Consider the following 17,806-nt stretch of genomic DNA (forward strand, 5'->3'; position numbering starts at 1 on the left):
AAATCGATGCACTTTCATTTTCTGCAATTGTGACTAAGAAATCTTAAAAACAAACAAACAGATTTGATGCAATGATAGTCAATGTCACGGGCAATGTCACCATCCAAGCATGAAATGCGATCTCCATCCCCCAATATGCAAACTTAATGATGATGTTTATAAGAAGACCGGAGTCGCCAACCTTTACAAAGTGCACTGACGTACAATAATGGGTGGGGGCTTAGAAGTGTTTGCCCCCTAAAATTTTAACGACCAAGAAAAAAAAGAAAGAGAGCAGGTTAAAATGTGATACTTTGTCTTCGATATTTCGTCAACATCTTTCGCCAAATTAAAATTTTATGACTAAAAAAGTCGAACTTTTGCCCGCAAGCAACTTTTAAAAATTTTTGCCCGAAGTACCCCATAACTGGGCCCCTCAATACTTTAGGCTCATTACGCCACTGATAAAGTGTAATGGTAATTTATCGATATGATATTCATACTATTTGTTTTATATAGTCCTATATACTCTGATCCTGATGCGAAGATGGTTTGTCTTCGAATATTGGAATCAGATGTGAATTCTAAATGGCCCCTATTTATTTCTTAAAAATCACAAATAAGTTTTAATCTGTTTTCATATTATGTTGACTTGTCTCTGTGGTGATAAAGATGTTTATATGGTGGATTTTAAGTGAAACAAATTTAGGATATAACACCTTGTACATGGCCGAACGTCTATAGTGTTCTTAAGAGGCTGTTCATGCACGAGGGCTTAGAAAAAAGTTGAAACTCGTCTGCCTCCCTCTTTAGCTTATAAACAGAACAGTACCGGTATGTTATGTCAACGATCTTTCTAATTCACACTCACACAGGCAGGCGAAGTATAGCAGACGTTGAAGTTTGCGTGGAAATCCTGGAATTGTGAGCCAAGAATAACCTTGACATTTCATCTAAACTTCTAAGAGCAAGCTAACTTTGTCAGTCAACCAATCATGGCAACCAAACGACCAAGAAATGATGTAAATGACGAGAAAAATGGTGCCTTTCCCGAGCCGTATTTCACCCCGTTTCCTCATTTTGGTACAGATGCGATCCACGCGGGCCAGGACCCCGAGCAGTGGGCGTCCAACGCCGTAGTGCCGCTGATCTCACTTTCTACAACTTTCAAGCAAGAGGCACCCGGTGTAATGCCAGGAGTAAGATGTTTTCGCTTCTTCTTCTTCTTTTTTTTTTTTACAACAGATTTGATAGTTATTTTCTTAGTATTGAAATCACGGACCAAAATAATTGGACTCTAGTTCGCAAAACATTAGTCTAGATTTGAAAAAATGATGAAATGTAACTTTTGCTAATATTATCGTACAATAAATTGTTAAATCTAAAATCTTGTGGGTTTAAAAAAAATGTTAAGCAAGATATTGAATGAATATTCAAGTTTTCTTCTTTTTCTTCTGCTTATGCTACTCCTCTTCTCCCTTCTAGTTCTAAGTTCTTCTCTTCCTCATATTCTCAATCTTCTCATTTCCTCCTTCACCTTCTCCTCCTTGTCTTTGTCCTTCTCTTTCTTCCTTTCTCCCTCTAATTCTCTTTCCTCCTATTCCTCTTCTTTGTTTTCCTCTTCAAGATCAATCAAAAAGTTCGAGAACAATTAAATGAGTTATGTCATGGAGATTCTCCTACATGTTATTTATCGACAATGCGACAAAGATTTGTTGTGAAGTCACACAAGTACAACCCTACCCTTTGACACTAAAGTAAAAATATACCTCAAAACTTGTAATTTTGCTCATTCTAATGAAGACTCTAGTCTTTGTCCTTTATCTGTACTCATAAATGATTGATGAATGTGAATATGTAAAAGTACATTTGGGTGACATCACTTACGTTGGTCACATTGCCAATGGGAAATATACATAATTTCCACATTGTTGGTGATCTCAACATTCAGATGCTCATCATAGCTTTTCTTACCATTTCTTCAATTTTTCTCAAACTTTCGTTAATTTGTTGCCTTGATTTTTCTGATTTCACAAGCTTATCAGAAGCAATGGAACAGTTTTGAACAGGAGGGGGGGGGGGGGTGGCTGACCATGCAAAAACTTACAATCAGATGGTCATTTCTACATTTTTGTACATATTCTGTGGCCCCTGCTAACTTTTTCCTAGATTTAATTTCTCCTTTCATATGTACATGTAATATGGTATGGCCAGCTGGAAAATTGCAAGTCATGATAGACCTAGATGCATGCACACAGGTCCCATGGGGCGATCTTCATGTTGGGTTAATGTCTAGCCTATACATATGTCTATGAGTAGTAGTATCACAAAGTTCACACAGGATGTACAAATGAAAACTTCCATAACTGTACTTAAAACACAATAATGCCAAGTGTGACGTACAGTATTGTGTACTGTACAACAATAAAAGTTATACACTACATGTACTTTGCTAATTCTTATTTCTCCATTCATCCGTGGCAATTCCATGCTTGGTTCATGCCTTTTTTTACGGGTATTATGTATAAAACCATTACCATGGAAGCAAAACTGAACACATTCTTCAACAGAAATCATAAATTAGGATCTTAGATCAAAGAAGGAGTTAAGTCAAAGTAAATATAGCAATTTACAGTCAAGAAATCCCAGTGTAGTGAGAATTTTGTAAATATGGAAACCAAATTTTATTTTGAAGTGGCCTCCGTACAGGACCTGCCTGTATGATGCAATGGCATTCATGCATACAGTATGGGCCATAGTGTGGTGGGTCAATAAGAGGTGTCTCCCCATGGCTGCTCTGCTATTGGCTGCCTTCTATTGATCTGCATGGCTCACTAGCTTGACAATGCAGACTTTGGTTTCTTGTTTCATTATGCCTACGTATATGTATACTGGTACTCACTCAACACTACAGTATATCCCCATATTGTACATTTTCAGTTTAGTTTATTTTTTCCCCTTCTTTTTCCTTGCAAGAAGTATTTCAAAGTTTTTTTTAAACAGAGACTTTGATAAATGTTATAATTTCCTACACCACTTCACTGCACATACATGATGTACATATACCAGGTACCAAATTAATTTTTTCTATACCCATAACTATATGAACTGAATAACTGTACAATTTGTTTGAGATTACACTTGTAGGTGTATTACATGTAGATCTTGTTAATTACCAGCAGATTTCAATGATTAATATAAGACTACATGAAAGCCGCACATTTGGACCTGGCAAAATATATCAATATTTATATATATATTTTTTACAGATATCAAGATAGAGTTAGCCTATTACTAGTAAGGTTACTGAAAAAAAAAGAAAGGATGTCCTCTCAGAAGAGCTTCCTCAAATAATCTATCAAAGTTGACTGTACTTTTGGCCAGCTAGGCACATTGTTTTTTGCTACATGTAGTGTAGGCCTATACAAGATCAGGGCCCTGTTGTACAAAGAGTTAGGATTGATCCAATCAAGCGTAACTCTATGGAAATCCATCAGTGTCATAATTTTTTCTACGAAAATTTGCACAATGTCCTTTTTATGCAAAGAGAAGCGCAGTGAATATTTAAGAAAACAATGAATGTATGAATATACATCACAGCTAGAAACTATTTTGAACAAACATGCATAATAGATGTTGATGTTGCTGGCCGTCCATAGTTGCGATTGATCAGATCAATACGGGGCCCAGTTGTGGTGCTGTTACCTATTTTTTCTCAATAAAATCACCTGTTCTCTATTCACTTTCACTTCCCTACTCAACGGCTGATAAGCATTTGCTCTACAACTATTATCAATTGTGACATTATTGTAAGAAGTCACCTTGAAGTAAAACCTATTGTTTAATTCTTACACAAGAAATAGAATGATGAGAAAGCTCAGTAACGCCCTTCAATTGGCTGTTGGGATTGGGAACCATATAAGCCTAATTTGATATTAGTTGTGAAGCGTTTCATCCTTTGTTCTTTGCTTATGTAATGATTATTACCCTGGTCAATGGATCCATCACTGTTCCACACATAAAGTACCCTATCTCCACTCCCTGGGGAGTATCCTGGCCAGGCAACCATTTTGATTAATTTAGAAATCTTATCCAGTACCAAGAACATATTGTTTTACATGGCTTGTAAAATTGCTTTATGAAACGTTACCCACCAGGCCACCAACAATGTTTGATCAGTCGTGAGACAACCAATTGCTTACTATTCATCTACTCAATCTATCCCCACGATTAACCTCTTACACATCATTACCCACATTATAGAACAACTTTGAAAATGATTTGGTTGACAAACATGAATAAAATCCAGCAACTAAAAATATTTTACCAAATGTTGTTTACATGTTGACATGATGATGTCATGATTTCAACATTTTCAAGAACAGCATCAAAAATATTATCAACATATAGCCCTATGTACTTGCATCTAAACTCAGCTAAGTAACAATAAATATTGTTACATGAGGATTGTGTAAAAATGTGCAATATTTAAACACCATCAATAACAGTGATTAATTATCAACATTCTATAATGGTCATAAATTACCAAACAACAGCCAACCACTGCAACCCAATCTTGTAATATTTTCTCATGCATGATTTTATTAAAGTATTTGAAGACTTGAAATTTGAGTTGCATACTCAATTACACATTGAATTAATGGATTATACTGGTGGGAAGTGAACTTCAGCTTATCTATCTATTTGACAATATTAACCCTCCTGAAATGACATTTTTTATGGAGTGCTTTATTGACAGTTGACAAGGCCCACTTTTTTGTTTGCAGTAGATCTCAAGATCTACACAGCAAACAATGATTTTGCATTTGGATAGCCACTACATGTATTTGTTATGATGCAGAGGTCCCATATGTTGGACCTACTTGTTACTGTAGTTCATATGAGTTCCAGGTGCGATTGTGGAGTATGCTTTAAAGGGGAAGTTCACCCTGACAAAAAGTTTATTGTAAAAATAGCAGAAAAAATAATGAAAAATATTGCCGAAGGTTTGAGAAAAATTCATCAAATAATTAAAAAGTTATTAGAATTTCAATTATTTGATTTGTGACGTCATATGCGAGCAGCATTCCTACATAGCGAATGGTAAAAAATCAATGAAATGTCATTTTCTCAGAAAATTGAAAATGGTTTTTACTGTACCTTTTGTATATCAATAGACAAATCATTTCACACCCGATCATGAATAGAAAACAAAATCAAGTCATCACGAACCATATAAAATTTGAAATTCATGCATTTTATATTACATAACACATGGGGCAGCTGCTCGTTTATGACGTCACAAATCCAAAACTTTGAACTCTAATAACTTTCTTACTCTTTAATGGATTTTCCTCAAACCTTCACCTATATTTTTTACTATTTTTTCTGCTATTTTTACAACAAAGTCTTCTTCAGGGTGAACTTCTCCTTTAAAGATATAATGTGCATGTCATTTTAGGTGAAGGATCTATTGGTGGTAATTGATTCTTGTAAACCTGAACTTGCCTGTTGCCTGTATTACATGTATACGTGATGGTGTGATTGTTTTGCATGCTTTGAAGATCTAATATGCAAGTCATTTCCGGTGAAGGATCGGTCAAGTTTAGTGGCCTTTTGAGATTTGGTTTTGCTTGACCTGAACCATCTGAGAAAGGTTTTCGGTCGGCCAATAAATATATGCATAACTATGAAATTAGCAAAATAGTTCCAGTCGATTACCATTGGCTTTATTGGCCAAAGGTGATTTAAGGATGAAAATGAAAATCCATATTTTTTTGTTCGAAACAGATATCAGAAATATTCCAAATATCCTTTGAAAATTCATTTTGCCCAATTAATTGTTGGCCCGGCAGCCACTGAGCAGCGTCAGATCAACGTTTCTCTATCTCTTAAATTGTGTAGGAGCAACTCCCATTTCTTAACGTCTTTTTGGTCTGACATGGCTAGGACTTGAACTCCCGACTTTCTGGTTGCGAGACAGATGCTGTAACAACTGAGCCAAGACACTGGTCTGGACAGGGGCAGGAAAAATAGTCCCCCTTGAAGATCCCTGTTGCACAGCTCCAATCATGGGGATAAAAAACAGCAACTGTCCAAATATTTAAGTGGTAATATACATGTATTGTATTCTGTTTGAACTCAATTTGTGATCTTACTTACCACAGCTGCCATTCATAGCATTGATGACACGACACTATTGTTTTATCAAGTTCACTCATTGGATGATTTTTCTTTCAGGGTTATGAATACTCAAGAGGAGGAAACCCAACAAGGACAGTCCTGGAGAAATGTGTGGCAGCCATTGAAGGGGCTAAACATGGTGCGTTCACTTTATTTTCTTATTAAAGATGAATAAAAGTAGTAGTGCTCAGTTTCACAAGGAAATCTCTTATAAAACTAAGATCAATTGTCACTATCATTCTAGATCTGATACAGTTTAATACATTACCTGAACTTTCTGAAATCATGAAATCTAAGCTGAAAAACGATCATGCTGTAGATCACCAACACAGAAAAGCACACGTAGGGGAGTGTATTATTATTGCTTGGAAAAAGACCGGACAGTTTGCTAGAATCCCATGCTTATTTTGCTGATTAATCAGTAATTGCTCAATATCTTCCAGAATCCTTTTGGCAGTTGGCACATATATTTTTCATTCATGTGACAGTTTGGTGGTCATTTTATTGGATTCTGTATAAAATCGTTTTGAAATTGTTACCACAGGTGGCATTTCGATTATCTTTAAGCTACTACTTGTACATGTATGTAGTTGTGAAGATTCTGTGTGAATTGTCTGTATAAACTTAAAGTTGTTGGAAATTTAATGATATTGATAATAGTGATAGAAGTAGTTAAGGTATTACAGGTGTTTACACAAATGAAGTATTACAGAGGGGCCACTTTTTTACCCAATAATTGTCACCATCCTGTATTCTGTGATTGTATGTAAAAAAAAAATAAAAAATTAGAAACCACACAATTTGAAAATAACAAAACTTGAACTTGATTGTGATCAGATGAAAGCTCGACTACATAATGAGCAAGAAAGCATTTGATTTTTAAATGTTTTATTAGTGTTAACAGTTACATTGTAAGTAACCCTGATTTCAATCCCTACCACTGGGTATGGGGAATATGACCTATGACCCGAGGAATGTGACCTATGACCCAGGTCATACATGTGTATGACCTCAGGTGTACACAATGCATATCTGAATGGAAAGAAAGTCCATCATATTATCATGCTTGAGATCTCTGTTTTGTTCAGTAAAATTTTGAATTGTTTGGATTCTGCAGAAACGACATTCAAAGTACACCTTTTCAGCATTTTATGGGCCTGTTACATTACAGAAAAACTCTGGCAATTTTTTTGCCAGAGTTTTGTAATGTGTAAGTGTCAATGGTATAATTTTGTTTGCCAGAGTTTTTTATGGCAAAGGTTTTATACAGCGGGCCCTATGTTTACATTTTTTAAAGACATATTTTTTTCATGAATGACAAATATATTTTGAATGCAACTGTAGTTTGAACTGTGCATCTTTGGAAACTGTTTTAGGGTAAAGAATAGAGATTGAACGCAGCCTATTAAAGACAGTAGATTTTGATTAATCCACATTTACATTTGAAAGATGGTTCAGAGCCTTATTTACATGTATGTCTGATACATGTATTCCTTGGCTTCATTAATATTAGAACAAATATCAGGCCATTTATTGAAAAAAATAAAGTAAGTGTGGTAGTTAAGTCTGTTGGTGAAAATATGTAGCCACAGTGGACAAAAGCATGACCCTGGCCAATAATACATTGACATCAATGGGGCTAATTATACAATTCATGAGGTCATATGGACCGATTCCCACCAACTTAGGATTGTAGAGGTATTTCATCATGCTCTATCAAAATATGGTATCAAAATGATGAAATGCAAAAATTTAAAAATTAATGATGTCATACGTCTGTATTTTAAGGGACCATGGAAATGAAATAACCATGCAAGACTTACCAATGGTCTGAAATAAATTTGTATACCGGTAGGCATGTCAGCCATTTTGGTCTGCTTGACTCTCCAGTATTGCAGATCTGCCAACCAGTATGTTATTTCGTACATTTTTCCAACCAAAATACAGCAGTTTGTTTTTTCTTTAGAAAATGAATTTTAAAATACATTTTTTTTTACAAAATCGTAATCTATTGAGAAAAATTATCTCTATATGTCTGTATTTCATAAAACTGACAAATCTGGTTCAATGTTATTTCAGGTAACTTGTTTTTTTTGCAATCATTTTGTTAAAACCAGGGTGAGATATACACATGTTCAAAGTTTTTTTTCATCTGCAAGAGCAGTGCGCATTTTAGCTTGCATGCAGCTTGAGCACTGTGATGAGCGAGTGCGCCATGCATTTTATTATGTAATACATTTTTTTTATCACAGAATACAAATTTTCATTCCCAGAGGTTGGCAGGTCTGGTATTGGTGTAAAAGTTCACAGATATCTTCAAGACAAATGACAGAATTACCGCAACATTTCTCACAGGTTCTTACAGATACATGTTTCTGGTCTATTGAAGAACTATTGAATTATGTTCATCAGTATCAAAATCCTTTGTTCCCCTATTCCCTGCAGCTCTTGCTTTCAGCTCTGGTCTTGGTGCCACCATGGCAATCTGCCACCTGTTGAAAACCGGTGATCATCTCATCGCTATGGATGACATCTACGGGGGAACCAACCGTTACTTCCAGAAGGTCCTCTCTAACTTTGGCGTCCAGGCAACCTTTGTGGATGCCCGCTACCCTGAGAAGGTGGCAGAAGCCATGCAAGAAAACACCAAGGTACGTGCAGGACTCTTTAAAGCAAAAACGAACCACCTCAAGTCCATAACTACCCAAATCTGTCCAGGATCCTAACCAATCATAATGATGATAATAACAATTATATAGCGCTTAATACATCGCAACAATGTCTTTAAGCACTTTACAGAAATATTATTACCCTGGTCATCGTTTCATGGCATGCCCACAGACAATGTATGCACATTCTCCACTCCCTGGGGAGCATTCCAGTGCAACATAATGTGACATTCGGAGCAGTATATTGTACTGTAGGCTTACTTGAATAATAATATGCTAATTCACTAATCATTACATTCATTACACATTAATAATGTTGCTAAAGACAATATAATTTAACCTGATGTTTATGTATAGCTTGTATGGGTGGAGACACCAACCCTACCTTGCCGCTTGTTGATATCACATCAGTCAGCCCCATCTTGTAGCTCTAGTGTAAACCAATAGCCTTTTGCACTGTTTTATATGTATAGCTTGTCTGGGTGGAGACACCAACCAACCCTACCTTGAAGCTTGTTGATATCGCAGCAGTCAGCGCTATCGCTCACAGTCAACCTGGTGTCGTCCTTGTAGCAGACAACACCTTCAGTTCACCTTATTTCCAGGTGAGTTAAACAGCACCAACTAATAAATGCTTTTATACTGAATGAAGACCAAAAATACCAGGAATTTTGTTCTGATCTACAGCGATCAGAAAACCCACATATTTTTGGCTAATGAAAAAGCCTATTCCACAGAAAAGTATAATGAAATGTAATTGAAAGTAGAATTCAGAAAGATTGAATCAATTTAATCTCTCAATTTGAGGATTGTATCCAAGAATGAAAGTTGTATATTTTTTTTTATAAGAAATGCAACTGTAGTAGAAAAAATAGAATAGAATACAAATGAATAGAATAGAAGGAGCCAGACAATAGCTCCGACGCTAGCAGCTTGCAGACGAAACGTCGCTTTCCTACTACATTTGTTACATTGTGAGACAACTGGTTATTTCTTCTACTCAATCCTTCACCACGATGAACCTCTTCCACATCATCAGAATAGAAGCATATTGAATTAATTACATTTAGGCCTGAATTTAGGCCCAGGGGCCCGTTGCAGAAAGAGTTGCGTTTAAACGCAAGTCAAAATATCAATCGCAAGTCCCAAATGCGCGCTGTTGATTGGTTGAATATCAAGCTGCGCATGATCTTTAGAGTTGCGATTGATTGCAACTCTTTCTGCAACGGGCCCCTGTTCAAGAATTCAGAAAGATTTAATCAAATTTCTTTTCTCTTCAGAGAGGACTTGATCTGGGAGCTGATATCGTAATGTATTCAGCAACCAAGTACATGAATGGACATTCCGATGTAGTGATGGGTCTAGTTGCGTGCAATGATGATGAACTTCACAAGAAACTTCACTTTCAGCTCTATGGTAAGTATGGCAAGTTCCCCAAGTCTACGCAGTCCCCCAAGTCTATGCAGTCCCCCATGTCTGCGCACACAAGTATCTACGTGATTCTAATAAAAAAAGAAGATACGCAACGAACACAGATTTTACACGTGCAATAGATAGATAGATATTCATTAAAAGACAAGACTCAAAATGGTGGAAAGATAATGAATTTTGGGCGTTTCATGTGATGGTCTCAAAATGCAGCCTTTCTCATTAAAATCCTCAAATCGTGTGCAAAGTGAATGGGTGCGCAGACGTGGGTTACCGTTTTTTTTTCAATCTGAAAATGACTGCCCAAGGATTTTCCAAGAAATTCCTATATTTCTTTCAGATTTTTATGAGATATTTGGTACACTTACTCATAATAATATAAGAAACAATATTAACTGAAAGATTTTGTGAAATAAAGAGAAATTTGTGTTAAATCAATACTCAAATTGTGCGCAGACTTGGGGACCGTCATCATAATCATGATTTGTGACTCTGCACTTGAGCCACACATGAGTTTAAGTGAGTAGCGACCATCCTATGTCGTTAATTACTATACAGATCTGCTAAAATAAGTGAGTGTTGAGGCATGATTTGAAGAGGTCAATAATTTCAAATTCATGGAGTGAAGAAGGGAGGTAGTTCCAAGAGTGGAACAATAGATGAAAAGGCAACAGTCTCCATATCCCATTAGGTGTGTGATATGAGATCACCGCAAGCCAAGACAAAAGTATTGGAGGTTTATAGTTCTTACAATAGAGCAAAATTTTGGATCTGGAAAAATGAACTTTTCTACTCTTTTATAGATAGATGCCATTTGTTATAAATTTACCGTAGTTTGAAATGATTTTTTTTTTAATTTGGGGGCGGGGTGGTGGCAAACAGATGCTGCAAACTGTTGCGAGAAATTAGCTTTTGATTACATCAGAAACTCCCATTTGAAATACTTATGCCTGATATTGTGACGTGCATTTCTTATCTTTTTTATTTTATGCAATGGGGCCCCATTTCATGAAAAATACTTCCCATATTTTTGACATGCATTGTACGGCTAATCCAGAAAATGGAAGTGTTGTTTTTCAGCCAAATAAATTTCTCTGGCATTTGTGATACTGCAAAAAGAAAATTTGCAGTTGGAGGGTGACACTGAATCAAAAGCCATCTGGCCATGGCTGTGGAAAGTACCCTGTTGAATTTTCCCATTTGTGGGTGTAGTGTTTCATAGAAATATGCTCTATTTTGCCGTAAAAGTTTTAAAATTCAAGGCCTGAAGTCGAGCGTTTTGCATTTGACTTTGCAGCTGCCGGGAGCTGTCCGTCACCTTTTGACTGTTTCCTGGTGAACAGAGGGTTGAAGACGCTTCACATCAGGATGAAACAGCATTATAAGAATGGTCTAGCTGTCGCTACATACCTGGAGAGCAATCCAAGGGTCCGTAAAGTCATCTATCCAGGTTAGTAGCTATCATGCATTATTGTCGATGGTTGGTATTATATAGGTAGTTGAAACAACGGAAGAGTGAAATCAAAGTTGAAATACATAGTGATGATGATGATGGTGGTGGTGGTGATAAGTATATTAATGATAGCATCAGCAGCAATATTACAGAAGTAGTTTTTGTCTCACCTGCGAAGCAAGTGAGACTATAGGCGCCGCTTTTCCGACGGCGACGGCGGCGGTGGCGGCGGCGGCGGCGGCGTCAACATCAAATCTTAACCTGAGGTTAAGTTTTTGAAATGACATCATAACTTAGAAAGTATATGGACCTAGTTAATAAAACTTGGCCATAAGGTTAATCAAGTATTACTGAACATCCTATTAGAGTTTCATGTCACATGACCAAGGTCAAAGGTCATTTAGGGTCAATGAACTTAGACCATGTTGGAGGAATCAACATCGCAATCTTAACCTGAGGTTAAGTTTTTGAAATGTCATCATAACTTAGAAAATATATGGACCTAGTTCATGAAACTTGGACATAAGGTTAATCAAGTATCACTGAACATCCTGCATGAGTTTCACATCACATGACCAAGGTCAAAGGTCATTTAGGGTCAATGAACTTTGGACGAATTGGGGATATCTGTTGAATTCCCATCATAACTTTGAAAGTTTATGGATCTGATTCATGAAACTTGGACATAATAGTAATCAAGCATCACTGAACATTTTGTGCAAGTTTCAGGTCACATGATCAAGGTCAAAGGTCATTTAGGGTCAATGAACTTTGGCCGAATTGGGGATATCTGTTGAATTCCCATCATAACTTTGAAAGTTTATGGATCTGATTCATGAAACTTGGACATAATAGTAATCAAGCATCACTGAACATTTTGTGCAAGTTTCAGGTCTCATGATTAAGGTCAAAGGTCATTTAGGGTCAATGAACTTTGGCCGAATCGGGGATATCTGTTGAATTACCATCATAACTTTGAAAGTTTATTGGTCTAGTTCGTTAAACTTGGACATTAGAGTAATCAAGTATCACTGAACATCCTGTGCGTGTTTCAGGTCACATGTCCAAGGTCAAAGGTCAATGAACTTTAGCCGAATTGGGTGTATCTGTTGAATTACCATCATAACTTTGAAAGTTTATGGATCTGATTCATGAAACTTGTACATAAGAGTAATCAAGTATCACTGAACATCCTGTTCCAGTTTCAGGTCACATGATCAAGGTCAAAGGTCATGTAAGGTCAATGAACTTTGGCCATGTTGGGGTTTTTTGTTGAATAACCATCATATCTCTGTAAGTTTATTGGTCTAGTTCATAAAAAGAGGACATAAGAGTAACCATGTATCACTGAACATCTTGTGCGAGTCAGAGTAGTATGCAAAGTCAGCACTGCTGCTATATTGAACCGCGTGATGCAGGTGAGACGGCCAGAGGCATTCCACTTGTTATATATGTGTAGTCAAGCTTAGATACACACTTGGACTTGATAAATAACTGAGCATGACTGAATTCTTTGGAGTTACAATCAAGACTGACTTTCTTTCCACTAGTCCACTATATATATTATACACTGTACATAACATGATATTCTCTGTGGGGCAGGATGATATTGATAAGGAAGTATGAACCAGATGGAGAGAACAAGGGACTGTTCATGATGTGGTTAATAGGGTATGGTCAATGTTTAAGTAACAAGTCTGGAGGATGGAGACAGGGATGGAGGTGATCCTGTGAAGGGAGGTATAACAGCAGTTGAGATAATGAAGCATGAGGGTGTGGATGAATAACATGATAGAATGACAGAATGGCTTGATGAAGAATGAAATGTGTGTGTGTGAACACAATAGTAGTATTAGTAGTAGAAGTAGCAGCAGCGGCAGTGATAGTAGCTGCTGTAGTAGTAGTTAAGCAGTAGTAGTAGTAGTTGTAGTAGTAGTAGTTGTAGTAGTAGTAGTAGTAGTAGTAGTAGTAGTAGTAGTAGTAGTAGTAGTAGTAGTAGTAGTAGTAGTAGTAGTAGTAGTAGTAGTAGTAGTAGTAGTAGTAGTAGTAGTAGTAGTAGCTGCTGTAGTAGTAGTTAAGCAGTAGTAGTAGTAGTTGTAGTAGTAGTAGTAGTTGTAGTTGTAGTAGAAGTAGTAATAGTAGTAGTGGAAACTTAGTAGTTGAATATATACCAGACCTTTCTGAAGTGAATTATCATGGTTTGAATAGTTCATCAATCGAAGCACAAACAGTGTTGTTTTCTTCATATGGAAAGGCGTAATGATCTCAAATTATCATTGTTTAAATAGTCCACTATAAGTGAAGTAAAAATTGGGGTCGGATGTACACTAAGGATATTACTTTATGGGATCACCCAGAAGCATGCAACCCCCCTTTCAGCTTTTCAGCTTTTTGTCTCGCCCACCAGAGGTGAAGGCGAGACTTAGGGATCCAAATGTTGTCCGTTCGTCACAAACCTGTAATGACATAAACTCCACAACCGTAAATCGCTTTTCAACCAAACTTGGATGGTAGATGAACTGGGGGGACTTGCCTGTTATGCTGCAGTCGGAGGTCACATGGTACGGTCAAAGGTCATTTTCAGGTCAACGTTAAAGTTTACATGCAAGACTCTTATGACACCTAACTACGCAACTATAAGTCGCTTTTCAACCAAACTTGGATGGTAGATGGACTTGGGGCACCTGCATGTTATGCTGCAGTCGGAGGTCACATGGTAAGGTCAAAGGTCATTTTGAGGTCAACATTAAAGTTTACATGCAAAACCCTCTTATGACACCTAACTCTGCAACCGTAAGTCACTTTTCAACCAAACTTGGATGGTAGATGGACTTGGGGGACCTGCATGTTATGCTGCAGTCGGAGGTCACATGGTAAGGTCAAAGGTCATTTTGAGGTCAACATTAAAGTTTACATGCAAGACTCTCTTATGACACCTAACTCTGCAACCGTAAGTTGCATTTCAACCAAACTTGAATGTTCGATAGACTTGGGGGTCATGCATGTTATGCTGCAGTCAGAGGTCACATGGTAAGGTCAAAGGTCATTTCAGGTCAACATTAAAGTTTACATGCAAGGCTCTTATGACAAGTGTTATTCCATCCCAGTCATTTCACAATGAATTTTCGATATGATCTTCTTGTGTGCCCTCACAAATCTCGATATTTCTGGTTATTTTCATAAGTGGGCGAGACACAAAATTGCTTTTGCCTTGTTCTAATTTGTTTTGTCGTTATCATTCTTTAATTTTGATGGTTTCTTCCGTGATAAAGGTCTTCCAAGCCATCCACAGCATGATATCTTTAAGAAGCAGATGAAGGGCTTCGGAGGCATGGTGACCTTCTATCTTCAAGGTGACCTTGAGAACTCAAAGACATTCCTCCAGAGTGTCAAGGTCTTCACACTGGCAGAGAGTCTTGGGGGATACGAGTCACTTGCTGAACTACCGTAAGCATTCCTTGTTCTATCCCTGTACTTTCTCTCTCTTTATCATCTCCTAAACTCCTTTGATCTGCTGCTTTTTATTTATTTTTAACTCCTGTGTAACTGCAGCCACATTGATCTCTTGCCATGGAAGAATTTTGGAACTTCAATTAGACTTGTCAGTATGATTTCATTCGGAGTAGAAGATGTAAGCATTCGACGAGTGTATTTGATTAAATAGATCATAGCGATGCCGAACGTTGATTGCAAGGCTAACCTTGTCATTATTTTCATGAGAATGGTAGATAGTAGGCAATGATGAAGCTTGATAATGGATACTTGCAATTCCAAATCAAGTTACGCATGATCGTAACTCTTTCTGCAACACGCCCCAGTAGGATTAGTTTGCATTTGACCTTTGAAACATTTTCATCTTTGACCTTGTTTAGTGGGGTCATGAGTCGTGCCTCTGTGCCCCCTGAACAGTGAAAAGTACTTGGTATCAACAACAATATGATAAGACTTCCAATAGGATTTACTTTGCTAATTGACCTCTGACCTTTTAAAATCTTTTCATCTCTGTCTTTGTTTAGTGGGGTCATGACCCATGCATCTGTGCCCCCTGAACAGCGAAAGGTTCTTGGTATAGACAACAGTCTTATCAGACTTTCTGTTGGGCTAGAGGACACTGAAGACCTCATCCAGGATCTGGAACAAGCTCTCAAGAAAGCTGTAAGTTACTCATGACTATAATCTTTTTCCACTCACCTTAAATTGAAGGTGTTAAAAGAAGAGAAAAATTGGACAAGGTCTTTAAAGTGGTATTTTGGTTGTGTGTGGACAGATGAAAGAAATTAGTGTGAGCTTTTTAAATCCTTTGATCATGATATTTAAGGAGAATATCATAAAAAAGTACTCACTCCAAAGGTTTGCTCTTTATATTTCCTCACATTTAAATTGTGATATAAACAGCTGTAACGTTCAGGTCAGAAATATGTATTAAATTGTGATATAAACAGCTGTAACGTTCAGGTCAGAAATATGTATACAGTCCCGTGTATCAATTTTTGTGTGTAATGCATGTCTCTCAGCAGAATTGTATCAAGTTCTTATAATTTTGACATTTTCAAACATTTAAAGCAAACACTGGATATTACTATTAAGTATATTATGAACAACAACCTTTCACACTCTTTGGAAAGAGATTCTCTTAACATTCAGATCAACTGACTAGAATTAATCATCAGTGCTTATGGTAAAAAGTTTCCATATTGTATATCCCTCTGTGCAATGTTCTAAAGAATTTTAGACACTCAATATTTTCTATTTTGTTTGTGCTTTTGCAGGTACCACTATAGATATTGCCCTTCTGTGAGAGAGGTGACATACCTTGTGTAAAGTAGACTCTGTTGTAAATTATTTGTTTCTTTAATTTCGAAACTATCATGGTTGTAATCTTGATTTGAACGGGAAGCGAACTAACCAACAATGTGTGAAGTCTCTCATTGACTGTGTCTTGTAAATAGCTAGGCTTGAAATATACACGAGAGATTATAACAATTAATACAGAAAATAAATTAACCTACATGTATAATTTCACTGTGGTATTAAAACAATACGGTACTTGAGAGGAAAGGTAGCCGCTTTGCTACATGGTAACTTAATCATTGTAATATGAATGCATCGACATAAATCAGTGTGTTGTCATTCAAATGGGCCTATATTTTGAGACTACAATGCTCAGAATGTTGGATTATGGGTAATAAACCTGGTCAGATATGAGTAGTTAAGGACTTGAGGTGGGGCTATTGATGGTTCATATGCCCTTTAAAGTAATGTTAGCATAGCTTTTGATTGAATTGTGGTTTTGACACCACTAATGATTTCTAATTGTTGTTAGTGTTGGTGTTAGAGTCCATTTCAAGTGTGTGCATCAGTCTGTCTCACCCAGTTGGAACACCTGAATATTGGTTTACCAAAGTGATAGCGTAACACCTTTTGACATCGGTCCTAGCACCAGCACCATTTCAAGTGTGGTGTTGGTGTCAATGTCTGCATCTACATCATTGGTGTGAACCAGACTGCCTAACCTGGCACCAGCACTGGATGTGGATTTACACTTGAGTGAGGTCAGTCCCAGCAGCACCAGAATCAATTTAAGTCAGGTGCTGTCGCTGGTGTCAAAATAGTCTTAACACCATCACTAGCTGTCAATACCATCTATGAAATCTGGGGAGTGTTTCTCTAAGCATCTAGTCAGTGAGCCATCACTGACTAACTTGTTTTGAGCCAATCACATGAAAGGATTTCAGTAGCTTATAACATCAGTCAGTGAACAATCATTGACGATTTCTTTCATGAAATTCTCCCCACATGTATTTATTGTGCTCACTGTACAGGAAACTCATTACATGATCCTTGTGTGTGATGATAAAAATAGCACTACATCACAAGACGAAATTGAGTCGCATATTGCCTGTTCACAATCCTACACACTTGTATACTATTAAAACTAAACAATTTGTATACTGCATCCTTCCTCTCACTTCAAAAGTTATTCGAAAATGGGGGATTTTTTTTTATTACTTCAATTAATGAGAAAAATAAAATGTATCGCATGAAGTATGCGACAGTCATTTAGCAACATTTGTACTAGTCGCACAACCATTTA

At 37.0% G+C, this 17,806-nt stretch overlaps 1 protein-coding gene across 1 annotated transcript; it reads left to right on the forward strand.

Annotated features, from left to right (window-relative positions):
- The first annotated feature begins 853 nt into the window (after window positions 1-853).
- Window positions 854-17,762, forward strand: LOC121423789 (cystathionine gamma-lyase-like). Its single transcript, XM_041619277.1, has 9 exons — window positions 854-1,178; window positions 6,220-6,301; window positions 8,608-8,813; window positions 9,305-9,436; window positions 10,112-10,247; window positions 11,557-11,709; window positions 14,985-15,159; window positions 15,729-15,867; window positions 16,482-17,762. Exons 1-9 carry the CDS (start codon window positions 975-977, stop codon window positions 16,491-16,493), a joined length of 1,239 nt encoding a protein of 412 aa, XP_041475211.1. The 5' UTR covers window positions 854-974; the 3' UTR covers window positions 16,494-17,762.
- Window positions 17,763-17,806: the final 44 nt, after the last annotated feature.

Source organism: Lytechinus variegatus, chromosome 11 (assembly GCF_018143015.1).
Source record: "Lytechinus variegatus isolate NC3 chromosome 11, Lvar_3.0, whole genome shotgun sequence".
NCBI classification, from domain to species: Eukaryota; Metazoa; Echinodermata; class Echinoidea; order Temnopleuroida; family Toxopneustidae; genus Lytechinus; species Lytechinus variegatus.

Bases quoted from the DNA above. Each gene is read 5' to 3' on its own strand.
- LOC121423789 (XM_041619277.1), top strand. From the start codon at position 975: ATGGCAACCAAACGACCAAGAAATGATGTAAATGACGAGAAAAATGGT. The intron at 8,814-9,304 runs GTACGTGCAGGA...TTATATGTATAG, and splicing joins CCATGCAAGAAAACACCAAG to CTTGTCTGGGTGGAGACACC. The intron at 11,710-14,984 runs GTTAGTAGCTAT...TCCGTGATAAAG, and splicing joins CCGTAAAGTCATCTATCCAG to GTCTTCCAAGCCATCCACAG.